General features: G+C 54.6%; 8 protein-coding genes and 3 non-coding genes across 11 annotated transcripts; 8 read left to right on the forward strand and 3 right to left on the reverse strand.

Annotated features, from left to right (window-relative positions):
- Nucleotides 1-3,267: 3,267 nt before the first annotated feature.
- On the forward strand, nt 3,268-5,115 carry BO66DRAFT_389375 (DUF2293 domain-containing protein). The gene is made up of 3 exons (XM_025646787.1): nt 3,268-3,988; nt 4,166-4,288; nt 4,357-5,115. Exons 1-3 carry the CDS (start codon nt 3,701-3,703, stop codon nt 4,810-4,812), a joined length of 867 nt encoding a protein of 288 aa, XP_025507092.1. The 5' UTR covers nt 3,268-3,700; the 3' UTR covers nt 4,813-5,115.
- A 227-nt stretch (nt 5,116-5,342) lies between these two features.
- On the reverse strand, nt 5,343-6,197 carry BO66DRAFT_399026 (uncharacterized protein; the record flags this gene model as incomplete). The annotated part of the gene is made up of 1 exon (XM_025648663.1): nt 5,343-6,197. One exon carries the CDS (start codon nt 6,195-6,197, stop codon nt 5,343-5,345), a length of 855 nt encoding a protein of 284 aa, XP_025507093.1.
- An 874-nt stretch (nt 6,198-7,071) lies between these two features.
- BO66DRAFT_367970 (pseudouridine synthase PUS7) lies at nt 7,072-9,496 on the forward strand. The gene is made up of 2 exons (XM_025645313.1): nt 7,072-7,338; nt 7,402-9,496. The coding sequence occupies exons 1-2, from the start codon at nt 7,112-7,114 to the stop codon at nt 9,440-9,442; spliced, it is 2,268 nt and encodes a 755-aa protein (XP_025507094.1). The 5' UTR covers nt 7,072-7,111; the 3' UTR covers nt 9,443-9,496.
- Nucleotides 9,497-10,749: 1,253 nt separating this feature from the next.
- BO66DRAFT_238691 (uncharacterized protein) lies at nt 10,750-12,163 on the forward strand. Its single transcript, XM_025642837.1, has 2 exons — nt 10,750-10,787; nt 10,843-12,163. The coding sequence occupies exon 2, from the start codon at nt 11,048-11,050 to the stop codon at nt 11,975-11,977; it is 930 nt and encodes a 309-aa protein (XP_025507095.1). The 5' UTR covers nt 10,750-10,787; nt 10,843-11,047; the 3' UTR covers nt 11,978-12,163.
- Nucleotides 12,164-12,364: 201 nt separating this feature from the next.
- On the forward strand, nt 12,365-12,438 carry BO66DRAFT_t71. The gene has a single exon. It is a non-coding gene; the product is annotated as a tRNA-Ile (tRNA).
- A 733-nt stretch (nt 12,439-13,171) lies between these two features.
- On the forward strand, nt 13,172-14,468 carry BO66DRAFT_238644 (uncharacterized protein). The gene is made up of 2 exons (XM_025642836.1): nt 13,172-13,746; nt 13,822-14,468. The coding sequence occupies exons 1-2, from the start codon at nt 13,301-13,303 to the stop codon at nt 14,162-14,164; spliced, it is 789 nt and encodes a 262-aa protein (XP_025507096.1). The 5' UTR covers nt 13,172-13,300; the 3' UTR covers nt 14,165-14,468.
- A 304-nt stretch (nt 14,469-14,772) lies between these two features.
- BO66DRAFT_435703 (uncharacterized protein) lies at nt 14,773-17,366 on the forward strand (the record flags this gene model as incomplete). Its single annotated transcript, XM_025650869.1, has 2 exons — nt 14,773-15,983; nt 16,049-17,366. The coding sequence occupies 2 exons, from the start codon at nt 14,773-14,775 to the stop codon at nt 17,364-17,366; spliced, it is 2,529 nt and encodes an 842-aa protein (XP_025507097.1).
- An 897-nt stretch (nt 17,367-18,263) lies between these two features.
- BO66DRAFT_316022 (UV-endonuclease UVE-1) lies at nt 18,264-20,168 on the forward strand (the record flags this gene model as incomplete). Its single annotated transcript, XM_025643485.1, has 2 exons — nt 18,264-18,521; nt 18,588-20,168. The coding sequence occupies 2 exons, from the start codon at nt 18,264-18,266 to the stop codon at nt 20,166-20,168; spliced, it is 1,839 nt and encodes a 612-aa protein (XP_025507098.1).
- A 2,052-nt stretch (nt 20,169-22,220) lies between these two features.
- On the forward strand, nt 22,221-24,261 carry BO66DRAFT_389381 (uncharacterized protein). Its single transcript, XM_025646788.1, has one exon. It carries the CDS (start codon nt 22,385-22,387, stop codon nt 24,113-24,115), a length of 1,731 nt encoding a protein of 576 aa, XP_025507099.1. The 5' UTR covers nt 22,221-22,384; the 3' UTR covers nt 24,116-24,261.
- Nucleotides 24,262-24,427: 166 nt separating this feature from the next.
- Nucleotides 24,428-24,501, reverse strand: BO66DRAFT_t77. The gene has a single exon. It is a non-coding gene; the product is annotated as a tRNA-Ile (tRNA).
- Nucleotides 24,502-25,496: 995 nt separating this feature from the next.
- Nucleotides 25,497-25,570, reverse strand: BO66DRAFT_t76. The gene has a single exon. It is a non-coding gene; the product is annotated as a tRNA-Ile (tRNA).
- Between the last annotated feature and the right edge of the window lie 875 nt (nt 25,571-26,445).

Here is a 26,445-nt window from a genome sequence, read left to right on the forward strand (position 1 = left end):
TTCATTCTCGTTCGATTGGGTCTCTACTATATGACACTTGAGCCTTTGAGCTGCTAGTCTTCCAGTCATCTTTCTCTATAGTACTTGCATCATCATCATCATCATCATCATCATCATCATCATCAATCGAGGGTCTTCCAACCAGCATGCTCCTTCCCGATCTTCCTCCACCCTCTAAGCGGTAGTGGTAGAGATTCGGCATCTTGATGGAAATATTATCTCTCGGCCGGCTCACTCGGGCAAGCTTGTGATTATACTATGCCATGAGGACAAGGAAGAGTGCAAGATATTGCAAGACTCGGCATCATAGACTGCTGAATAGACTCCGTTCGCAGTGCAAAGAGCAGAAGAACCAGTCGTGATATGTATCGGGCTCCATTAGCGATCGAGGTTCCGCGGGTTCATGTACGGATTTCCGGGGCTGGCCCTGAACGATCAATGCACCCACCCCCAGCTAGAACAATATCCGCCTCATTCATTCCCCAGACCGGCAACCTAGCAATAAAGAAGTAAAGAAAGAAGAATTCAAGAAGCTCATGGCCTCCCACAGATTACACGGACGAAGCTACAGCTCTAAGGGGTTCAAAGCGCCCGAGGAGGAGGTTTTCCAGAACAAGGAACGACGGTCCAATTCCCGTGGATCGTCTTATCTCCTTCTCCCGCACGATTGCTGCTGGCAATTGCTGGCTGGCTGGCTCAGCTGCTTTACTGGGAGCTGACACCTTCATCAATCCTTCTATAGAACACTTGAAGCACTCCCGACCTAGATTTCACAAGTGACAGTGTCGAGTCTCCATCTTTTCTGCCCTTTTTCAGATTGATATGTCTCCCGCTGAAGCTTTCTGCCGGCCTTGAGCCGCCGTCGATCGATCCCAACCTGATCCAACCCCCACTCCATCTCGGAGTTTGAGATCTCTCGACAAGGTTCGCTTTGATGAAGACTCCCTTCCCAGGTTGTTGTCGATCCAGCCTACATTAGGCGACGGGGTCAAGGGAGGGGGGAGTGGATGGAGCCTTGCAACCCGTTCCTGAACACTACGTACTAGACTAAACGACCCTCGAACGCCCTGGGGTTGTTTGATTGATTCGATTCGACTCGACTCGGCTGGACTAGACCACGAGCATTCTCAGGATTCTGTTTCGTTCAGCTCCATGCCCGACTATGACCGTAGCAGAGTAAGTACCGGGGAGTTGGGGGCGCTGGAGCAACGAGCAGAGACGGAGCGAGCTCGAACTGTCCGAAATTAATTTCCTTTCCTCGGTTCGTCTTGGCCCTGAATCGGGGCAGCAATGACGACATGGTGGTCACTAAAGTCAGAGAAGTGGCCCTGATTATGCCAACTCCTGAACTTGGACAGCTAGGCCATTCTTGAGGCTAGCTAGCCTTTCGTCTCTCCGCTGCAGCTATCCACTCGGTCTCGGGTGAGGCGTGGTGACAGAAAACGTAGACACAATCATTCACTGCCTCAACTAACACAAAAGACACATAAGACACAAACGGGGGCACAAGCACGAACAAACAAAATGGGTTTGCTCAATTTCAATCTGTGCATTTTATGTTCAGCAGACACTTTCAGCATTGAGAACTACTAAGTACCTACCTAGTACCTTAGACATGCTCACCCCTCCAATCTGTCCAGGCCAGATCCGACCCGGATGTAATATAACCTCTTTGGGATAAGTGCCTCCCTCTCAGCGCGATCGGACGCCGCGTGAGTCGCCCCGACACCAATTAAGTCTAGACTAATCTCGGGCACAATCACGGACTGTGATTTTGGGGATCACTTGCGCTGCACCGTCTGCCGCTGCAGCAACGACCGGTTGTGATCCTGGCGAGCCACCATTGGTCGGAAAGAGGGTTGGGGACCAGGCCCGGGAAAGGGGAGCCTATCCTAGGCAGAACAGTGGCCCTTCGATGGTGGACTGGTCGAATTATTATGGTCTAGTTCAATGTTCTATCACCCATACACATACGGACTCACTCAGCACTAGGCATGTCCCTGCTCAGCTCTGATTGTCACCCCTCATCCAATCCATTATTGATTGGTCTTCACCATGGTCGGCCTAAGGGGCAAAAGTTTTGGTGACTCTTGTCCTTTTCAGCTTCACCCATGACCAACTAACTTACCGTCCATCAATCGTTTAGCCGCTAGACCTGCACGCGAGCCATGGGACCTGCAGCAGTAGTTAAGACGCCCTGCCGTGTTACGCAGTTGGACAGACACAGCAAGTCCCTATCCTATTTAATAAATCCAGAGCCCCTGGCATGGTCTCGAATGCAGCGTGTGCGTTCAACCGCCCCTCCCAACGATCGATTCGGCTATATTAGAGTTGAAGGCATCAGCAAGGGAGTACAGGACATACCTTTCCAGGCTGGGAGCGCTCCAGGGGGCCCCAAGCCTCTTCGAAACACACACGAGCGGGCTGAATCAGACACAGCAAGTTCTGAGACAGGAGGGTCAAACAGATAACTACTTCTTGCCCTTGTCAGTTCAACTAGGATCTTGAAGTGCCCGATGAACCCTTCTTCATCGTTTACAGGAACGTGGAGTAGCCGGATCTTTTCATGCAGGTAACAAAAGCTAAACATTCAGCGCGGTAATCAAGCATCGGTCGCTCCTTGTAGTCAGAAGTCGGGACGCTGTCGAGCAACATGCAGCTATCTTTAGCTTAAGGTATCGATATGCTCTTGCTCCATGGGGTAATCGGCTGGTTGCCCGGGGCCCTGGGTGATCTGTCACTTCGGGAGATCTATACGCTTGATGCAGTTCATTCACAGTATGTTCGGAGAACTATTGCAAAGTAGCAGGATACCACTAGGCAATAACTGCTGACAGAATAGTACTCAACGGTTTCGAATCAGGAGCTGTGGCCACCGATTGCTTTGACTTCCTTTCAGCTGATCTGTTCCATCAGATCGGGTTCATCTCTCCTATCAGTGGCGGTAAATGTTGCTCGGCTATTCTTGTCCGCAAGATGAGAGACAATGAAAGGCTCGCATTGAGTGATCTAAATCCCAACATGTGCGACAGTGTGCTAAGTATCAAAGACATACTCGCGACCGTGCACTATGTAGTACACTGGTCCTGAGCTTGGTACCCTCGGACCTCCTTTACTGCTGCAGTATCAGCCATAATGCGGTGGTAGAGCGTAGAGCCGGTAATGTGCCTTCCATGTTGGTATTCACCAGTTGCCCGTCCCCGCAGTCTGGATGCCTTGATATTCAGTCACCAGTAGCCTAGTATCAGCCACACTTCCCTGTTCACCGCCACATCTTTCTCCGACGCGGCCGATTTGTCCGCGGGGGCTTGAATGCTGTCCATCTTCTTTGGGCATCATTAACTTGAACTTGACCGAATGCGCAGTGTCTTGCGCCAGAACACCTCATTATGGACCCTTGAAAGACAAAGAACGAATAAAACAGCATGTACTCCGTCACAATGGATGTGTCACTCTTTCACATCTACCCCTCGTCTTATAGTCGAACCCCATCCTGAATCCTGCGCTCGCTTATCTATCGAATCCTCCGTCCCCCGAATGAATTACAGCATTGCATCACCGATCGACCACTTGCGTCCGAGCATAAAGCATATTGATTGACTCCTAGTCATTTCTCTCGCATTTCACCGCTATCTGTTCTGCGTCTGGTGACCCTGAGCATTCGTTCGCTCTCCTCCGGAGTTTCTCGTCCTGATCCAGCATGCCAGTCAACTCTCGATCCAAGAAAGGCCGACCCAAGCTCGCCAAGAGATTCGACAAACGCAAGAAAGCCGGTGTCGGCCTGGCAGCCAGTCCGGCATCGCCCCGGGGGATTCTAGCACAAGCACGGAGAAGGAGTCTTCAGAGGAAGCGCGATCGGGGCGATTTCGGAGTTGCTGCGAACACCACCAAATTCAAGGCGGCAGGGACTCAGCTCCGGGCAGCATGGCAGCCTTCTAAGTCAAGAAAGATACCGATTCTTCCGCCTTCTTCGGATGCTTTGGAAAAGGTGAGATTGCAGCAAATGTCCCTTTTCGTGAGGGGCGGGGAAGGAGGTTGCTGAGGGGAACTATAACTCCGTCGTCGAGAGTCCTCGACTCCGCCCTTGCATCTTGATCCTGCGGCTCCCGGCGCAGACACATAATGGGAAAGGTATAGATCGCTAACAATACGCAAACTCATCCAGAACTGCCTCCGTCAAGACCCGTGTCCCCAGAACTATACTTTCGTCCCCAAGGGCGATGTCTACATTACACGTCATTGCCGCAGTAAGACCAAAGAGGCTCGTCAGGTTGTCTATGTAGTTTATGTGAGTTGGCCCCTTTGCCCCTCTCTGTTTTCCCCATGGCAACCACATGGTCACTAACACACCCTTAGGACGACAAAGGAAAGTCCACCATCGGCCTGCGTGTCCCGTCCGATATCTTCGAGTCCGTCCGCAGCTCCGCAGCGGAAACAGCCAAGTCTCGCGCTCAGGCCGTCCAGAGTCGGGATGAGCGAGACTCTCTTAAGGCCCGCCAGCTTCTTCGCACCCAGTTTCCTCTCATGCCGGAGAACGTGCTGGAGACAATTGTCAACCATGCCTTCTTGAAAGGTGCTGGCCGCGTAGGACGCGCCACCACCGTGTCGGACAAGCGCAAGGCCATCTTGGCTGCGGAAGCGCATATCCGCCACACACAGACTCCATACGATTCCCTTCTTCACTCGGGCCTGGCAAGGGAGGAAGCGCGCGAAGCGGTCTTCGGACTAGTCCGGGCCATTCGGGCTGCATGGGAGGGCGGTGATCCGGAGACGCTGAAGAAGGCTCTCGCGTTGCGTAATCGAGCAAAATGATGTCCATCCGCCGTCTTTTTGCTTTTTTGATCTCCTGAATTCCGCTGTGGGACTGTTCTCGGTCCGTTTCTGGTTCTTGCGTGCTCGACGAATGTGCTTTTCGGATCAACTCGTGCGTTTAGCATTAGACTTGGGAGAGGTCGCAACACCTCGCATAGATGATACCTCTAGTTGCCATTTTTGTTCCTTTTTCTGTCATATCGGGCTATGGAGTTGGGGATGCACATGACGCTTTACGAGGGGTACACTGTGTACTTGATTAGAATCTACTACAAGCTCAGGCTAATGATACTTCAGTTTTGCATCATCAGCTTTACATCTTCACATATAGAAAAAAAAAAACTTTTGTTCTAGAATTGTCTACATTGAGAATTTAACCTTTGTACACCCAAGAATCGTAGCAAGAGTGTACAAGAATGAAACTTAAAACGAAGTGAGCAGGTCCGGTGAAGAAGGAGCAAAGAGACAGTCGACGGAAGCTTACAATGGCAGCAAGCTTAAGGATTCGACTTCATCGCATCCTGCAGGAGCTAGGCGATGCGTGCAAGCACCGCGTCCTCGTCAGCATCGAGTGGCACAACATCATCGTCACTGTAAATGATGGGATTCTCCTCGTCCTCGTTTTCGTCGGCGCTCTCGGGATCATTACGATCATCACCAAAGCGTTCTGGCTCGCTAGGACAGCACTCCTCTGCTTCGTCAAAGGACTCCTCATCGTCCGTCCACTCGGAATCAACCTCCTCTTCCTCCTCTTGCATCGGCAGCCCATCCTTCACGATCCGAGCCGACACCAGCCCTCTAGCGGCCGCGTACGAATAGCGTCCCGTGCTATCGATCTCTGCAATGATCTCCTCAACACCGGCGACCAAATTCTCCAGCACGTCAGCAGGCTCGTGGGCAGTGGTCACCGCCACCACGAACTCCATCTTGACAGTGAAATCGTTCAGCACATCGAAGTCATCATCCTCACTGTCGATATCAGCGTGGACGCTAGACCCCTCGACACTCTTCTCATCACAAGCCTCATAACCCTCCTCCTCCTCTTCCACCTCCTCATAATCATCACTCTCACTCTCCTCAGAGTCCGAATCCGACTCAGAAAAAGAATTAAAAGGCGGGGGCTGATAGATCCTGAGCACCGGCATAGGGGGCTCGTATCCGGCGGTGATCAACGCGAGAAAGCGGCGCCGGAGCACCTCGCGCGCGGCGACGAAGTACCGGCGCCGCGCGAGATCTGAGGAGTCCCTGTTAGCTGTGATGATGAAGCTGAGAAATGAGACGGGCACGGTGACTTGCTCATCGCCCATCTCGGTTCGGTGCCAGAACATCCCCGCCTGGCGGAAACGCTCGCTGCGCTGTATCTGGCGTGGGGTTGGGGGAGACATGGTTGGATGTTGCTGCTATGGGTCACTTTTTGTGTTACTTGCAACTGTTTTGGACTGGGTTCCCCTATCGGAAGATGGGGGGTGAGGGTGTGAGGGTGTGAGGGTTGAGGGCTTATTTATATTGTCTTTCAAATCTGGGAGGGATATCTGGGATTCATTACTGATTTCTTTTTCTTTGGGTTCCTTGGAACAGTGGAGTACATGGTGGAGGAGCTTATAGGAGCACTTCTGTTATCTTGAAATCTTGCCTTATGTGCTGTGCGGTGAAGGTCTTTGTTCTGGGAGGATTTAAGAGGAGATGATCTTTGGGTTTGTTATGGAGTTGGCCTCGGGGGATTGGATTTCTTGGTGGTTTATAGGCATATTTCTCTCCTTGGACTGCTATTTCTTGGTTCTCATATCTTTGTAGAACAGATGATAGTAGATTAATTGACGTACACCGGTTCTCATGTCTTTGGGCGGTTCGCTTTGCGTACTAAGTGAGTGATGGTTCGAGATTGTCTGGACATGATGCAACTGCACGCAATTAATTGAATCAGTTTTATGGTGGGCTAAACCTGACTGATTGCATGCACTGAGTCCCAAGTGCTGTGTAGGTTCTTCTTGTACCATTTCAGATAACCAGCCTAAGTTCGCATACAGGGAATTGAAGTCTCATCCATCTAGTCTTGATGGATCCATGATCCATCATGGAGGTCCACGGTGCCAGTCACTGGTCTATACTTCTGCCCGTCGAGGACTAGACCGATCTACAACTCATCCCGATCGGGATTTCCATTTAGGGCTAGCCCCCGCGCTCTAACTAAATCCAGCCAAGCAAAACGTGACGGTAACTTTCTGGAGCTCCGCAATCTTTAATCCCGCCCGGTCTCTCCAACTCCGCTTTATTTTTATTTGCAAAAGCAGCCATTGCAATGGAGGGCGCCGACGTGATTGAGTCGCCGCGCAAGCGCATCAAGACTGACAACCCGCCCACCACGGATGACGCTGTGCTTCCCCAGGCCGGCGGACCCGTTGCGGAGGAACCCGCCGCCGCGCCAGTCTCGGCCGATGATGCGCAGGCTCGAAGGGAGATCGAGGTTGGAATCACCGGCTATGTCAGTGCGGACAACGAAGGATTCTCCGGTATCCTGAAGAAGAGGTATGCTCTGGTCCCTTCATAACTTGTCTGGGGTCGTCACTAATTGTATCTCCTCGCATCTAGATATACCGATTTCCTCGTGAACGAGATTGTGCCGTCCGGTGAAGTGCTGCATCTGCAGAATGTTCCCGTTCAGGAGAAGAAGCAGAATAAGGAGGAGCAGTCCTCGGAGAAGCCAGCCGCAAAGTCCCAGCAGGAAGACGGCGCCCAAGCTACGGCTGAGAAAGATGCGACGCCGACCGCCGAAATCCCCGCCCCCGAGTTCCAGATCAGCGATGAAGACAACGCGCTTCTCGAATCTCTTTTCGGCGAGGAACCCACACAGAAGATCCTGGCGCTGAATAAACGCGCTCTTGAGAACCCGAAGTCGAGGCCCAGCGACTTCAGCAAGATCACTACCGTCGTGGTCACCGATCGCGATCTGCGGATCAAGATGCACCAGGCCATTCGTCGCATCTTCAACTCTCAGCTCGAGTCCCAGACCGACAGTGAGGGCATGATGAACATCTCCGTCGCCCCGAACCGGAACAATAAGAAGGCGCAGGGTGGACGCGGTAATGGCAACGGCGGGCCGCGTGTTCCGATCAACTGGGATGAATTGGGCGGCCCCTACCTGCACTTCACCATCTACAAGGAGAATAAAGATACCATGGAGATTCTGAACTTTATTGGACGCCAGCTCAAAGTGAACTCGAAGACCTTCCAATTCGCCGGTACCAAGGATCGGCGCGGTGTGACGGTCCAGCGGGCGTGTGCGTACCGAGTGCAGGCCGAGCGGCTTGAGAAAATCAACCCTACTCTCCGTAACGCAGTCCTCGGTGATTTCGAGTATCGCAAGTATGGTCTCGATTTGGGCGATCTCAACGGCAACGAGTTCGTGATCACCCTCCGCGACTGTGAGATTCCCGGAGTCGTCGACCTTCAGGACCGCGAAGCCGCCATCGCCAAGTCCACCGACCTTGTTAAGACTGCCCTACACAACCTCCGCGAACGAGGCTACTTCAACTACTTCGGTCTGCAACGCTTCGGAACCTACGCCACGCGCACGGACACCGTCGGCGTCAAGATGCTTCAAGGCGACTTCAAGGGCGCCTGCGACGCCATCCTCCACTACAGCCCGCACACCCTAGATGCCGCGCAACAGGGAGAAGCCGCCTCCGCTCTAATCAGCTCCGACGACCGCGCGCGCGCCGAAGCGATCCACATTTACACGACCACCGCCAACGCCGGCAAGGCGCTTGAGAAACTGGCTCGCAAGTTCTCCGCCGAGGCCAACATCATGCGCCAACTGGGCCGCTCGAAGACCGACTACCTCGGCGCCCTCCAGGCTGTGCCCCGTAATCTGCGCCTGATGTACGTCCACGCCTACCAGTCGTTTGTGTGGAACTTCGCTGCCACCGAACGCTGGCGGTTGTACGGCGACAAGGTCGTCGAAGGCGACCTCGTCCTGATCCACGAACACAACGACAAGACCTCCTCCGCCGCCAACGCTACCGGCGCTTCCGCAGCCGCGACTACCGAACCGGCCGACGAGACCGTTGACGCCGATGGCGAAGTCATCATCACGCCCCATGCAACCGGCGACAGCGCCTACGCGGCCGAGGGCATCACGCGCGCCCGCGCCCTTACCGCCGAGGAAGCCGCCAGCGGCAAATACAACATCTTCGACGTCGTGTTGACGCTTCCTGGATACGATGTGCTGTACCCGGCCAACGCCATGACGGATTTCTACAAGCAGTTCATGGGCAGTGAGCAAGGCGGTGGCCTCGATCCCTTCGATATGCGCCGGAAGTGGAAGGACGTGAGTCTCACGGGCGGATACCGCAAGCTGTTGAACCGCATGGGGCCGGACTATTCGGTCGATGTGAAGGTCTACGAGAGGGATGATGAGCAGTTCGTGGCGACCGATCTGGAAAGACTTCAGGGTCAGAGCAAGGATGGTGCTGATGCTGATGCTGATACTGCTCAGGAGCAGGGGGGGGGCAAACTCGCGGTGGTGCTCAAGTTCCAGCTTGGATCGAGCCAGTATGCTACTATGGCGTTGAGGGAGTTGACGAAGGGCAAGGTCAAGGCTTACACGCCTGATTATGGGAAAGGGCGGTAATTGTATAGATCTAAAAGTTTATTCAAGTGTATATATGCGCATTGGAAAATAGAGCGATTTATTGGAGGGCTAGATTCGAAATAGCTTTTTTTTTCCGCTGTAGGCATAGTGTGCATAGAGCCTTAACTTATCCGACGAAACTAAGCTCGAAGGAATTCAACCTTTCCGAGGTCAAGTGCAAGTGCCCAGTGCTTAGTGCTTCCCTCCTAATGCAGCCTTGGGTGGCTGTGTTGGCAGAAGGCAGCCGTGAAACACGGAGTCAAACAACAACAACAAATCAAGTTTACACCCTCTTTCCAGATCGTTGCTGTTCTCACCCAACTCCCATACGACACAACGCAGTGCACTGTACTTGGAATTTGGCCCTTGTATCATAGACCTCGACCTCAACCTCAACTTCCATGTTGACGATTGAACGATAACCTCGCCCCGCAGAGGCCGTGCGATCACAACCGATTCAAAAGCAGCCGGGCTCCATAATCCAGGGCATATCAGGGCCACGCAATGCGCCGACGTCTCCAGACCCCCATCACCCCAAGCTAATGCGTCGATCAGGCTATTCGGTGGAGAACCCCATTCAGTCCTTCAACCATCCACAATCGACCTAAAATTCCCACGCGCTCATTGACACATGAGTAAGGAGGCAAAGCATTCCTTTGTTGCCATTTATTCCATACGGCGACCGGTTCCCCCCCCCCCCAATGGTTTCAACCCTAGCATGTGCCAGTTGTACAAGTACACTAGTAGTACATCTTCTTCCACTCCCAACATGCGTTCGGCGCCAATCATTCCGACTGGTGAGGAGGATGGAGGGGGGGGTATGGGGCTAACAATGGCGTTCGTTTCACCCTCGTGAGCGGGCAGAATACTATTCTTATTATTGCATTGCGTGTCGTCCATGGCATGTACCGGCGCTTTACGCCGTGCAAGCTGGTGGTGATTGGTAGGCCGGTCCCTACATGGGGGGAGGCGGGCGCGGGCTGTAGTACTTCCTTAGCCCTCAGAAGTTGGGCCTTAGGCTGGTGTACTATACCTCGTTCACTAAGAGGATACTGCTGCGCCATGTCAGCTCTCTCTCTCTCTCTCTCTCTTTTTTCTTCTAGGCTGTTGTTTCCGACTTTCGTTTCTTCTTTTTTTTTCTTTCTTCTGTGATTCTCTGATTTTGCTCTTCCTTTTACTCGATATTATTGTAGAGACTTTCTATCCGGGCAATTTCTAGGTGCATAGTGTTCATTGTGGTGAGTATACGCTGGTTCTTTGTATTTTTCTTTGACCAGGTACAGTGTACTGACATAAGCATCTGAGCAGAAGGAGGGCTCTTTTATTTCAGGGTCTCTTGATCTTTGTATGTTGATACGTCTGGCTTCAGACGCGTGTTGAGACGTTAACTGTGTTGTTAGTCTGTGTGCACCGTCGACCCTGACCTAGCATCTTGAGGTCTCTACTTGCTTTCTCCGTGTTGGGTCTATATTGGGAATTCTCTCGGTAGTGCTATATAGTACTTATCGATCTGGCTTGGCGTATCTTATCGACCTCGCTGTGCGATTCTGTTCGGTCAACAACGACAGGCGTGGATGGTTAGACCAGTCGATCACTGTCGCTGTCATGTCTGGAATGGATAGTGGAAGCCAATGGTCAGGAGGAGGTAGCACAGGTGGATCTCAGGATGGCAGTCAAGGCAGTTGGGAAGGCGCCGACAGCAGTGGCAGCAGCGGCAGCACATCCCAGGCCGGGGGAAATGCATCGCCCTCGGAGTCTATCGCCGCCAGCGCGACGACACCTACAGCAGCCGACTCTTTTCTCACAGCTACCCAGACCACTAATCCATCACCCACAACTTCAACAACCACGTCTTCCACGTCGACTTCCTCTGCTAGCAGCAGCAACGGCAGCAACACCAAAACCCTCGCCATCGCCATCCCTGTTGCTGTCGCGGGCGCAGCCATCATTTTGGGCCTGCTATTCTTCCTCCTTCGACGGAGGCGCCGTCGTGTTCGAGGCCATGTCATCCCATCTACTTCTCAGATCGATGTAATGACCGTCCCTCGACAACCAATACTACCCCAACCGCAGCAGAACTTACCGAGATCGCAACCACCTCAAGCGACACCCTGGGGATTCACAAACGCTAGTACTCATAACATTCCCTTCACGGGACCTATACCATACGACACCTCGAACCACTCGAGCGACCACCTCGCTACAAGCCAGTCACGCAGCCTTGATGCACCTGCTAGTCAGCACAGCCTAGCACCAGGGATCAACACCACGCTGGAACAGCCACCGCCATATTCCAGGCATCCGGAGCGTGCGGAGGCAGACATATCACCCGTGACGAGTACCGACGTTCCTTCACGGCAAGTGTCGAGGCGCGAGCGGCCGACATCCCCGTTTGACCATCCTCTAGATGACACTGTCTCTGAGATTTCGAGATACAGTAGAGGGCCATCCCTGGTCCACCGCGCGAGTCTCGACGAGATCTCCTCTGTCTCGTCGATGGGTGATGATGAGAGGCGGCCAGCGATGCGTCATTGATTTTAGCGTGAGGGGCTTTGGTTTCGCTTTTGGATGTTCGAAATTAGGCGGGCGTATGGGCTTTGATGGGGCAGTCCCTCGTCACCACAGCGGTATCCGGCCTATCCTCCTGGCCGACAACCTACATGGACTTAATTCTGCATTTGCCTCGGACCACAGACGCACAATATGGGATGCGCAACGGTGTGGTATCTATACACACCACTGACATCAATTCATTAAATCTATCGATGTGATTGCGACAATATACCTAGGCGATCTCTCAATTCTACGCAGGACCAGGCCCCATCCTCCCCATGACGTATATCGAGTGAGATGGTCATGACAGCGACGTCCCTGCTGTGCAATCCTCATCTAGCCTAAGACCAAGGCTCAATACATCAACCGGGTCCCATAGCTCAGTTGGTTAGAGCGTAACGCTAATAACGTTAAAGTCGAGGGTTCGAGCCCCTCTGGGACCAGCTCTTTTTTGACTTTTTGGTTTCTTTTTATGGCACATGGTTCCGGTGGATTGTCGCTGCCTATCCCTGGGACTGATCCCTGGTACTGTGGAATTACTGCCGTGTCCAAGGCAAACAAACAATGGACGTTCATCACCCAGAATGGAGATGATCAATTAGCTTTTTCTTTTGAGTAATAAACTACTCAGTACGCTATTAATGGAACATCCGGCGAAGCCGTCCATAGAATTTGCTTATACCTAAAATGAATCATTAGCATTTTTCCACTAACTTGACCGGGCAGTTGGCGGTGCACGAGAGGGTGCAGGGCTTAGACCTGCGTCTACCCGCCAATGGGCCGGCTCCACCCTCCTCCATCCTCCACCCTGATGATATCACCACCGTCAGGGTCCGACTGTCGTGTGTGGCTGGTGACATCCTAATTCATCCTCCGAAGCCAATGATTGAGCTTCCAACTGCTGGACCTTGTCCGTGGGATCGTCGCAATGCGTTCATTTCCCCTCTTTACGGGGCCTATTCGGCCGCGGTTCAACGGGACATGGCCTCCACTGCATCCACTGATCATCCTACTGCCACACACACCCCCGTCCCCTGGGCCTGCTAACAATGCAATTCTGCTGCCTCCCGGGGCAGGCCCGTTGCAAATTCTTCTCCCCTCCCCCAGTATATCATCGCCTGTACCCCCTAAAACCCGTCACATTTCAGCTTGGAAAGTCTCGAGACTTGTTCACTAGCTTCAAACACCAATCAATCCACTCGGGCAATACACCACAGGCCAGTGGGTTGTCCTGACACAGGTTCATATACAATCAACAAGCCTATTGTTTTTTAAGGACTAGAGCAGGAGCCATCGACTGCCAGCATGGGTGTTGGCGGTGTCATCCTCCGCTTCGCGAATCTCGCGATTCGCATCCTCCAGTTCCTCGATGCCGCAGTCATCCTCGGCATTTTCTCATACTTCCTCGCCGTCCTCGCCCGCCATGATCAGACAATTCCTCAATGGATGAAGGCCGTCGAAGGCCTATCGGGTGCAGCGACCCTCTACGGCATTCTCGGCATCCTTTTCACCTGCTGTCTGGGTGGAGTCACCTTCTTTGCTGCCGTGGCCGTTCTCCTCGATGTCTGCTTCATCGGGGCCATGATCGCCATCGCCATCATGACTCGCAAAGGCACCCAAAGCTGCTCCGGCAACGTCGACACGCCGCTGGGCTCCGGTGCCAGCAATACCGACGACGCCAACACTCACGTGCGTCTTGGGTATGCGTGCGTGCTGGAGAAGGCTTCATTTGCCGTCGCTATTATTGGAATGTGAGTCGCTCCACTCTTACCTCGAGCGTTTATCGAGTGAAATATGTGTGTGTGCTAACATTGTATCCAATATAGCTTCCTATTCCTGATCTCCATCCTCTTTCAAGTCCTTCTCGCCCGTCACCACAAGCGCGAGAAGCGCTTCGGCCCCTCCCCCGCCAACGGGTACACATATGGCACCGGCACGCAACGCCGGGGCTTCTTCTGGCGTCGCAACAAGAACAACCCGGAGACCGCCAGTGCAGATGACATGCTCCCCAGTCATCCGGCGCCCCGCGACGTTGAGCTAGGAACCTCTCCCACCGAGAAGACCAGCGGTACGGGTGGTCTGTTTACGCGCAACAAGCACACCGCGCCGGAGGCTGCAGCTCCTCCTGGCTACGGCTATGGCAATTCTGCTTACTCGGCTAATTACTAGGCACTGCACTATCCTTCCATGCATTGTGTGGTCAATTCCGTATACACTCTATGACGCAAGACCCGCAAAGGAGGAGGCACTAGTTGCTTCGTGGACGAATATGATGAGACAACGAATTTTGTGGAATGCCATTCTAACCACGTAGTATGGCATCTCATGGGGATAAAACTCCCGGGTTTGCTTCACGTTTGACTTTGAGTGGATAGCTGGGAATGACAGTATGAAACTCATTCTTTCATCTTATACCAACCTTGACACCGTCAAGCACATTTTTGTATATCAATTTCTCTTAGGATTACTACCTATTTAATTTTCCTCTTATATATGTCTTATATAGCTCTTTCTTTAAGCTTCGTGTGGCTTTCCGAGCAGTCCACTTGTACTCCAGCCACTTTGATTCTGATGTGTCGCGCGCACGCGTCCTCCCCCCGCTTGCGTGGTCCGCCTTCTTGAAACTGGAGCAAACGCAAACAAGCCTTTTAAGAATACACACTCCGGTTCCACTCCACTTCCACACACCTTTCTCCATTCCTTTTCTCCATTCCTTTTCTCCATTTCTTTTCTCCATCTCATAGGGCTCTTTGCTTTGCAACCCATCTATCGCAGTCATGCTACCTGACTTTTTGCAGAGCAGTTACGCCCGCTATAAAGCGGACACCAACACATTTGCAACATGGCTACTGGAGACAGCTAATCGATGCGGCTATCAACCGCCTACCCTCTCTGCTACCCTCCCCACCGCGACGAAAAAAGGCAAACGCAAAGGCAAGAAGGGCGACTCTGACGCAGAGCCCGTTCAGTATAGTGCCACCACTACAGATCTGCAAAAGTTCGCCGAGGTCGTGGCCGGTTCGGCTCTCCCAGTACCCAAGTCGGTCCTTGCCCTTGCGAAGCGCGCCATCAAGCTGAGAAAAGCGGTCACATCCTGGTTTTTGGGCCAGGGTGACTCTGCGAACAACAAGCGTCATGCCCATTTCATCACGGCGCTGGAGCAGATCTGCGAGACTCTGGAGTGGAAGACCAACCAGTCCTCAACGAAGCCGGACGCTAAGCAGCCTCAAGCCGACGACGTCGATGCCGACCAATTCCTAAACAGATTCGCGGTCCTCACGGTGGAGGAGCCCAAGGACACTGCGCCGTCGCAACCGACGCCCGCAGTGTCGAAGAAGCTCGTCAAGGTTACCGTCGATGAAGAAGAGGACGAGGACGAGGACGCAGCGGACTCGTACCTGGGCCAGCTGTTCTTCAAGACCCTTTGCTTGGTGCAGGATCTGGACAACATGCGCAAGTTCATTTCCATCACCTGGGCGGAGTATCACGAGAAGAAGATCGACCTCATGAATGCCGCTGTCGTGACGGACAGTGCTTTGCAACTTGCCCAAGATCTGGTCAAGGAGGTGGAAGCGGACTGGCGCACCTCGCTGTCCGGGCGGAAGGGTGATGTCCAGACTGTGGTCTACAATCTTGCTGCTCTCTCGCGCGGCATCTTTGCGCCGCCGTCCATGGAGGTTGGCCTGCCCTACAACGAGAACCTGGCGGATACCGCTGAGTGGTGCTATTTGCCAACAAAGATCCTGCTTGAGTCGTTTGCGAATGTCCTCCAGGCGAATCATCAGCCAGTCTTCAGGAAGGGCCACTTCGGCATTTATGATCCGAAAGCGGACAGAGGGCGGATGTCTCTAGGCCAAAAGTTCAACGAAGACAAGATCATCCTTCTCTCGATATTGCCCGAATTTTGCATGTTGATACGTTCGGCATCCACTTGCCTGCGGAGGATTCAATCACTCGGGGCTTGGTTGAGTTCGCTAAGACCAAAAAGGTGGGTATGTGGCTCTGTTTCGCCGCCCAGGTCTTCCTCGACGTTCACCATGCGATGCGGCACAGCACCTTGGGCGCATTTGGAGATCTCCGCATGTCTGGACTTCGCATCCAGAAGACCATCGATGATTACCTGCAACTATCTAAGACACACCCTCAGCCCAAGTTCTGGCCTAAGGAGGGTGATGAGGAGATTCGGAGCATCAGTTCAACCGTGGACGCATGGATCAAAGGAGATGTGTTCTTCGATGTTCGAGCCTTGTCTAAATTGGACAGGGTTGGCACTCCGCCCGAGAAGCATGCGCTCTTCTCGCAGCACGCTCTCCTCTGCGGCTTGGTCCTGTTCCACCTCAATATTCGAATGCAGCGTGTGGGCCAGGAGCTTGTCACCCGGTGGTACGACGTTCAACAGCTGGCCTTCTTGCACAACCTTGTCATAAATGGTGCCATGCATAAAGACCTGAGGTGGCCCGACATGGATGCATTTGTCAAGATCCATGGCGAGTCTCATATTTTCGTGGGTGCACGGCCCAAGAACGCCAGCGAATCTCTGAATAGGCTTGAGCTGGCCACCGGCATCTCGTCCGCAACCCATTTCGCCCGCGATTCGCGGGGCAGCGGACCATTCCATAAGCCCGATGGCAAGAACGCTCGTATGCTCAAGCCCACCACTACCGTCGCGAACTTGTTTTTTACTCAGTATGTTAGTGGTGGTGGTCCTGGCGAGGATGTCGGGATTGTGCACATCGACAGCATCCTGGACGAACTTTCCCAGAAGTCGAAGCTTGAATCGTCCTCCAGCAAGAAGGAGCTCCAGCAGAGAGCCAACCCGGAACTGATGCTTACCCGACAGTGGTCGAATTCCCACATCATCGACACGCTGCAGCTGCTCGCCTTCCTGAAGACCAAACTCTTCGAAGAGGAGCCGATGATCCTGTACAACTACTTCGGCATGCACAAACGCTCCCTCGAGCTCCTGCGCCTGATCCGCAGCAAGAAGCACCACAAGTTCGTCCAGTACTTCACCGAAGGATACATGCCCAACGAGTCCTTCATCTCCAACATCGTCCTCCTCATCCATCACGTTGCGCGCGGCTCGGCCCAGTCGGCGCGTGCCATGGGACTGGGATCCGGCGACGGACAGGAGCTGGTGAGTCGCATCGTCATGAGCGCGGGCGACGTCATGCGGGACTACCTGAAGAAGAATGGGGATGTGGCCTGCAAGGAGCTGCGGGTGTTCTGCAAGAACAAGAAACCCATCCAGGATGATTCGGCATACGATGCGGGCGATTCGAACGCGCTGATAGCTTACTGGTTCAGCCTGGAGGATGTGCTGGGCCCCAAGGGGTTGGCCTCGCTGATGACGGGGATTCCGGTGGCCTAGGCTGATCGATCTGAAGCTGTACTCGTAATATCTTCAATAGCTTCCTGCTATTGTATCATATCTAATGGGACTATTTTTCATCTCGAGGATTATCTTTTTCCCCAAAATAATAATATAGTTTTATGGGAGACATTCTCTTAAGGGGTCATTTAGCGCCTGCAGTGTAATTTCAAGTTATCGTAGTGTTGTACTAGATCTGCTGTGATCTATCGGCGATCCCTCCGGGATGCAGGAACCGCGGCGCCGAACCATGCTTAGTGCCCGTGACTAGTGCCCTGCCTAAGGCTTCTCTCGTCTAGCCCGGAGTCCCGGCCTCGACATCTTTTCTTCCTTCCAAGTTGACTCTCTGTTGCATCATACCCTCTGCATTTCGTCCCGATTAAATCCCTGCGCAACAACGATGATGATGATGCTGCATGGGATCCCCGCCCAACAGACCTGTTTTGCCTAGATTTCTTTGTCTTTTTTTTTGTTTGACGATGCGCCTGAGGACCTGTCTCACTTAGAGCCTTGGAATTCTATTTTTTCTTAGAATTCCTGCCCTGCTAGATGTATTGGCGGGGGTCTGCTTCGCCCAGGCAGTGGAGGATCGATCGCGCTCTCCAATATGCCGGACGCGGCCAGGAATCTGGCTCTGGCTCCTCCCGCCAGGTTCGCCACCCCTCATCAGCGGCGAATTTGCTTTTCGCAATTACACAATCGCAGAGATCCTACCGCTCCCTAGGCTTTATTGCTGGCAGGCGCCTCTTGTCGTACTCGAGCAGACCTGCCACACCTTCCCTGTCTCCTACCTCCCCGTCACGCATTGTGACCCCATCCATTGTCGCAACCTTTACCCCGTCTCGCCCATTATACGGAACTGCGAGTGAGCTTCTCGAGTCCCCGGCTGCTGACGAAATGGCTGCCGCCACTGAGATAAAACCCAACGGCGCGGGCGGCAGTCTGCCTGACGGCGCGGAGAAACCGGGCATCAAAGCTGAACCTGGGTCCATTGAGACGAGCGATGCTGCCACTGTTGCGTCTGCTGCCCCCTTGGATCCGGAGTCGGATGAAGATGTCCCCGTTGAAGCGGAAGAGCTGCAAGACGCCTTGTCGCGGCCTCCGCCCGTCCACAGCAGCTACCTGCCCCTCCCCTGGAAAGGGCGATTGGGCTATGTGAGTCTCCTCGCTGCCTGGGTTCGGCGTGTGTCTGTCGTCTGTCCTCTAACATGATTGTCGTAGGCTTGTTTGAACACATACCTGCGCTACTCGAACCCGCCTGTCTTCTGCTCTCGAACCTGCCGCATCGCCTCCATCTTGGAGAATCGGCATCCTCTCCTGGACCCCACGCAGCCTCCCCACCCGACGAAGAATCGCCCGGACCGCGATCAGCCGGCTGATGTGGCACGCGGGCAGGCGTATGTCGAGGCTCTGGGGCTCACGAACGCGAAGGATCTTCTCAAGATCATCCGCTGGAATGACAAGTACGGGATCAGGTTCATGCGGCTGAGCAGTGAGATGTTCCCGTTTGCGAGTCACAAGGAGTATGGCTACAAGCTGGCGCCGTTTGCCTCGGAGGCGCTGGCCGAGGTCGGTCGACTCGTCGCCGAGCTGGGTCATCGCGTGACCACCCACCCGGGCCAGTTCACCCAACTCGGCTCGCCGAATGATGGCGTGGTGGAGAACTCTCTGCGGGACTTGGATTATCACTCTGAAATGCTGCAGTTGCTTCGTCTGCCCCCGCAGCAGGACCGCGATGCAGTCATGATCCTGCACATGGGCGGTGTCTTCGGTGATAAGCAGGCTACTCTCGACCGGTTTCGAGAGAACTACCAGGCCTTGCCGCAGGATGTTAAGAACCGACTTGTGCTCGAGAACGACGACGTCAGCTGGTCGGTGCACGATCTCCTGCCCATCTGCGAGGAGTTGAACATCCCGCTTGTTCTGGACTTTCACCATCACAACATCATCTTCGACGCGACACAAGTCCGCGAGGGGACGCAGGATATTATCGGTCTGTATGACCGGATCAAAGCGACCTGGACGCGGAAGAACATCACCCAGAAGATGCATTACTCCGAGCCCACCGCGGCCGCCATCACTAACCGACAGCGTCGAAAGCACAGCGACCGTGTGTCCACTCTTCCTCCGTGCGATCCGACCATGGATCTCATGATCGAAGCCAAGGACAAAGAGCAGGCCGTGTTCGAGCTGATGAGGACTTTCAAGCTACCAGGCTATGAGCTCTTCAACGATATGCTACCTTACATGCGCACGGACGAGAACAAGCCATTCAAGCCTCCGAGGAAGACGAAGAAGAAGGAGGGATTCGTCGATCTCGAAGGCCAAGTCCCTCCCGAGCGGACCGTTCCGGAAGAGGATGTCGGTATGGGCGGGCCCCAGCGAAGAGTGTACTGGCCGCCCGGCATGGAGGAATGGCTCCGACCGAAGAAGGTCGTTCGCAAAGTCCCTCAGAGCCCACGAAAGACACCGGTCTCGAAGAAGACGAAGGACGCCGCCAATGCCGACTCACCGTTGCCGAAAGGCGAGCCGGAAGCTAACGGCGAAGAGGAGAACGGGGCACCAGTCACACCAGCCTCCAAGGCCACTCGGCGGGTTCAGCGGACCTCCAGTGTCAAGAAGCCGACATCCAGGAAACGGAAGGCTTCGCCCATCGCTTCCACGCCGTCTGCTTCGGACGTGGACATGGAAAACCCCGATATCCCGGAGCCATCGCAGCTTACCGGCACGAAGGTTGCTGGGGTCCGTCGTAGTAGGCGGGCGAAGACGGTGAATTATACCGAGGACCCTGATTCGGCTTGATGTCCGGCAGGTCGTCTAGCTACGGCGTAAAGTCTGTTGGGCAGCTGCAGCTGCAGCTGCAGAATAACCGTGCATGAGAACAGCCGTGCATTAGGCATGCGGACATGCACCGCCGAGATGCGGAAGATTTATGGAGTTCTTGACGAGCATCTGAGTTTTGCTTCCTCCTGCTGAGCGGTGGGGTTATGTCGCACAGCAGGGGTAGAGAAACTGCTTTTCAGTTGCTGGTTGATCGGACCTTGCAGCGTCCTGTGAACAGTCACTGGGTGGTCATATGCTATCTAGTATGGCTAGATCATAGATCAGAGTGTATAATAGTATATATGAGGATCAGCTAGATACTTTTTTAATGGTAATGTGACAATTTACCTACGAGGTTACTCCAGAGTCTAGACAAAGCCATCGATAGTAGAAATGATAGAGATGTTCCCAATCGGGCTAAGTGTGTGTCCCCACCGCGGGTTTCTTCCGGCCGTCAGCTTGACGTTGTCGAGGCCTTCGCCTTGTTTTACCCCCTTCAGACGCTCAATTCTGAGATTTGTTGCCTAGACCATGTCTTGATTTCTCTCGCTGAATTTCCACGGTCTGTACGTCCCAACAGCAAGCTCTCCGTCCATGCGAAACTTTTATTAGAGAGAGATGCAACCACCTTGACAAGTTCCCTATAGACTTTCATTGCTTATCCCGAGCAAATTCATCGTTCGTCATCGCCTCCACACAAAACGAGCCCAGCCCCCAGCCCCATCAACTTTCGAACCTCCAACCCACCCTCCAGCGATTCAACTCCATTCTTCCGTCCTTCATCACATCCACACAACCCAAGCGATACCGCACTTACACCCAATAAACCATCTTGAAAAAGAGAAGAGCAAAAAACCGTGGCTCCTAAATTCCTCCCTCGCTCCTCCTCCTCCTCCTTATCCTCCCGCCGGCGCGCGCCCCCGCCCCCTACATCTACACCCACCACCAAACGACCCCTCCCCTTCCTCCTCCGCCGCAACCGCCCTCTCCTCGCCCCTCCACCGCTCCAATCCTCCACCCGCGGCACTCTGAAAAGCAAGACCCGCCTCTGGACCCTCCTCCTAGGCCCGCACTCGCTCCGCCGCGCCCAGCTCCGCCTCTGGAGTCTCCGCCACGAAACCCTCCCGGCGCTCCGGCACCGCGCCCAGGCCCGCGTCTACCGGGCGATCGTCAGGCGTCAGGCCCGCAAGCTTGCGCAGGTTCGGTTTGGTGATTCACGGGGTGGTGGCGGTGGTGGCGGTGGGGTTCTAGGGTATTTGTTGGGTGGTAGGAGTAGGCGGGGACGGGTGTCTGCTTCTGCGTCTACGGTTACGGCTACGGCTGCGACGGGTGCAACGCCAGCAACGACCATGTCACAATACGAGTCCACCTCCTCCTCCTCCTATGGCGGGGCCGGCGCCCCTCGCGGCGCGCGCCGCAAGAAGGTCTACGATTACCTCAAGGCGGCGAACGAGCTGCGGCAGACGTATGCGGCGCAGTGGGCGGCGCAGTTGAATGGGCAGGGCGGGCCACAGCAGCGGGATTACGGTGATGAGTACTACACGGGCGATGCGCCGGGGGCGTTTCCGGATGTGGAGATTGCGCGGTCTGGGTTGGAGGAGATGGTGATTTTTCCGAGTTATGGGCGGCGGATTGTGAGGGATGATGCTAGAGCTAGAGGTGGAGAGGCGAGGGGGGTAGGCGATAATGAGGGTGATGACCCGTGGGCGAGGCGGAGGGGCTCGAATGCGACGATTGATGAGTATCGTGGTCTCGACACAGACCAAAATACGGTGGCCGGGTTTGATGACTATGTGGAGAAGAATGCGGTCGTCTCGGTGGATGTGCGCGGTTGGCTTTATGCGCCGCATCGCGGGCCGATGACGCGGAAGCATCGGTTGATGGTTGCTTTGGCGAGGAAGTTGAGTGGTGTGCCTGCTCCGGTGAATAATGCGGGGGCTGGATCGGGGGGGAATCTGGGGGATGAATTCGGGGGGAAGACGGATCGGCGGGAGGAGGAGCTGGTCGATACGGAGGCCCAGTCTATTATCAAGGGAGCGGAGGGGCGTGCGGATTCGGCGTGGAAGGAGAGTGCGTTGGGGGGCGATCGAGGTGACAGAGACAATAATCCCGGGGTGGTCCCGGGGCGGCTGCCGCAACGGACGGGGACCTCGTCGAGTTTGGCGAGTACCGCGACAACGACGACGACGACGCAGATGACCAAGGACGAGCTTTCGATGGCCAATGCGCATTTGATGGAGCGGTTGCGTCCGTTTCTCACCAACCCCGTCACGGATATGCCGGTGACCGTGTTCTTCTTCGACGAGACCCGGAGTCAGTCGAGGAGTATCATGACGGATTTATCCGGCCACTTTAGGATGCGCGCCGCCCTGCCCTTCGTCCCGACCCATATCCGCGTCCTCGCCTCGGAGAATCTATCGGTCGTGAAGGAGGTGCAGATCATCGAGCCCTCCGGGGTCAGTCTGATCAGTGATATCGACGATACGGTGAAGCACTCGGCCATCGCAAGCGGCGCAAAGGAGATCTTCCGGAATACCTTCGTCCGCGAATTGGCCGATTTGACGATCGAGGGCGTGGCGGACTGGTACAACCAGCTGGCGAAGATGGGGGTGGATTTCCATTATGTCTCGAACGCCCCGTGGCAGCTTTACCCGCTCCTGGAGCGGTATTTCAAGCAAGTCGGCTTGCCTCCGGGCTCGATTCATCTCAAGCAGTACAGTGGGATGCTCCAGGGGATCTTTGAGCCCACGGCGGAGCGGAAGAAGGGCAACCTCGAGCAGATCCTAAAAGACTTCCCTGCAAGGAAGTTCATCCTGGTCGGCGACAGCGGCGAGGCGGATCTGGAGGTCTATACCGATATCGTCCTGGCCAATCCAGGCAGGATCCTAGGCATCTTCATCCGCGACGTCACCACAACGCACAAGAAGGAATTCTTCGAGAAGTCCGTGGACTATCTGGAACACAAAGTGTCTGCGAGTCGCAGCGATCCCCAGCTTGTCGATGACTCCGATGCAGCCCCCAAGAGGCCGGCGCTCCCGCCTCGACGGCCTCTCGCATCATCGGCCAACAACCCATCTGCAGATGCCGTCAGCCTGGACAATGGAGACCTGATTGATCTTCGTGATGACGACGAGCGGGAAGCCTCATCCCGGGATCGGAAGACTCCCTCGGTGTCTCCCGCCGGACGGACACCCCCAGCTAAACCGTCGAAGCCTTCCTCTCTCCGCTCGAATTCAACGAACACCGACATGTCGGTGGGGGAGTCGATCAAGCGGAAGCCCGTGCCTCCCCTACCACCACGTCGGTCCTCCACCAAGCCCGAGGTCTCGCCGGACCGGACCGCAGCCGTGGAAAACACGAGGCAGCAACTACCCACGCGGCCGAAGACCGCCGGTCTCGACCGGGAGATGGGAGATGCAAAGGTTACCCGCTCGAAGCAACCTCCGCCTCCGCCTCCGCCTCGTCGAGCCAACACCCTGGCGTCCGTCGAAAGCTCCGGCTCATCCCAGCAATCCACAGCCAACCGTCCCACCCCACCTCAAAAGCCACCGCAGCAGCAGCAGCAATCCTACCCCGCCGCAGCAGCCTCCGCAGCCTTGCAGTACGCCTCCGAACGTCTGAACTGGTCCGCCTCCCCGGCCAACATCCTCCGCTCCACGCAGTCGAACTCCTCACTTAATCGAACCAACACCGGCGGTGTCACGGACCGGACCGGGGGATCCGAGAACCCGCCGCCCGCCGCGCCGCTGCCGAATAAACGGGAAGAAATGTGGCGGCGGCGGTGGGAGCGCGCGCAGGAGCTGCTCGAGACCCGCGGCGTGGTGCTGGGGAGCTGGCGGGTCGGTCGGGATGCGCAGGATGTGAGTGTGTGGTTGGTGGAGGAGGCGATGAAGGAGGTGAGGGGGGTGAAGAAGGGTGATCGGTAGATTTTAACTACCATTCTTCCTTGTTACTGGTAATGGGGCTATGGGGTTTACGAGACTACCTAGTTGCCTACTTCAAGGCTAGATACCACTACTTGCGTTGTACATAGATAGCATCTCATCCGATCAGATCACGATTGCATTCCAGGGGCATATGGCATATCTAGTTACCCCCACCCACAACCACCCTCTGCCCAGCAAATTGAACAAAGGAAAAGCAACCCAGCCCAACGCTGTCTGTCTCCCCACAGATCTCACCTCGGATATGATCCACTAGCAAAAACAGAAAGAAGACATGGATGGATAGCAAAAAGATGGTCCCAGAGGGGCTCGAACCCTCGACTTTAACGTTATTAGCGTTACGCTCTAACCAACTGAGCTATGGGACCCGGTTGCTGTAGTGGACGCTTCAGTTAGTGCTCTACAGACCACTGTTAAGCAGTGGTCGTAAAAAGCCGGGTATTATCTGTATCTGTTCGTGGGATCTGCGGAGGTTGTGGTGTTGTTGGAGGGGGCGTTGGGGATGCTTATACTCCGTATGTTGAGCTGGTGCTTGTCGGTGAGCGGGGCCCTTCCGCAGTCAGTGGAATAGTGGTGTGTACCTTTAACCTCAGCTGGGAATGATTTTTCTGGGTGCATTGGAGGTCTTCTGCGTTGGTGGATGTTACAGTATGCAGTTGTGCAAGCCATTGGACCGGTTGGGTGTTGATGTCGGAGTCGGTGGTCGTCTGCGGGGGTACCTTGGGTACAAGGCTAGCCGCTGCAGTTGATGGGGCGCGATGTCTCCGTTTCTTGTAGGGCGGGTGTATGTATGCGGTGGGCGGTGACTGGTGTGGTGTTGTGTTGTGGTATTGATGCGGTTGGCGAGGAGGGGATAACCTACAGATCTCGATGGGCATATCCTTCAAGACGGGTATAAGTCGGGTCGGGAACAGCTTGCGTCTGAAGACTCGGTGGAATTACTTCTGGCTAGGCTAAAGAAATGGGGGTGGGGGGGGGGGGGGGATGGCGCCTACGTGGTGATGCCGTGGTGATATAGTATGTCCCAAACTCAATTCATTTCATTTAGAGTTTGTTGATAAGATTGACTTGGGCGGTGGAACCGGTCAGCCACAAACCTTGCTAGCATGACGCTACGAGGTGTCGAGTGAGTTACTGTAGTACCAGCAAAAAGCGTCCCATTTTGATATACAAAGGAAAGCTGCCAGCCATCGGTGAGGTGTGGATGTACTACCGGACCTGGCGCTCGATAGGACCTGCATCGCGGAGTCTCGGTTCATCGGTCAATCTTCTTCGTCTGTGTCTTCCTCCCCATTCTCGGGCCTCTATCTCGACTCTCCAACAAGGTCCAATGGCAAAAACAGAATGCATGGGGGCAAAAAGATGGTCCCAGAGGGGCTCGAACCCTCGACTTTAACGTTATTAGCGTTACGCTCTAACCAACTGAGCTATGGGACCCGGTTGTTGTTCTTGGGCCTAAATTAATGTGTTATGTCCCAAACATACCGCTGTGTAGATACTCTTGAGATACAGCAGGGTTGTGGTGTTGGGGATTGGATGGATTGCGGTGTGTGTCTGTTGCCTGGCTTGGGAGGGATCGAATATTGAACCTTGGTGGCTGATAACGCTATTAACTGGGTGGTAACCACGTTTCTGCCGGCTTGCAATTTTGTTCCTGGTCAAAGTCCAGTGTGGGATGGGTGGGCTATGTATATACCTTACTGAGTACTGTAGTTGCCGGGCTGTGTGGTCTACACGAACCCTACACAAGAGGTATACGCATACTGTGTGTGCATCACTCCCGTGTCTGTCGGACACGCGCTGGCCCGGACACGATTCTCAGGTGTGCACCCCCTGCATGTATGTGCTTCTCCGCCAGAGCACATTGGACTGCACGATACACTCCCCGAGTCGACCCTATTCCCTCACCCCCAGAGTAGGTTAACTGATGCTAGGCAGACCCCTTCTTATGGTATTGTCCCCTAGCCCCCGGCCCATCTCAAAGCTGTTGCTTGGACACATCTATGCAAGGAAGTGAAAACCCTCGATCAATCAAGTGACCCACTCACCCAATCTTTGGAACAGCTCTAGGCAGCACTGAATTCCGGGTTGAGGCATCGATTCCAAGAACGATTAAAAGAGGATGGGGTGGATTGGCAGAAGTTCCTTGTGACCTGGTCACGAGTACGGGCTCAGTCCGATAGTCAGCAAGTGATATCGGGGGGGGGGGGGAGTAATGGCACAGCGACAATCTTGAAGCTGAGAAGGATGGTTGCCAGCGAGATGAGAAGAGAAAGGAGATTTAGCCCCGGTGTACAGTGAATACGTAGTTC

The sequence above is a fragment of the Aspergillus aculeatinus genome (genome assembly GCF_003184765.1).
Source record: "Aspergillus aculeatinus CBS 121060 unplaced genomic scaffold BO66scaffold_8, whole genome shotgun sequence".
In the NCBI taxonomy this organism is placed as follows: domain Eukaryota; kingdom Fungi; phylum Ascomycota; class Eurotiomycetes; order Eurotiales; family Aspergillaceae; genus Aspergillus; species Aspergillus aculeatinus.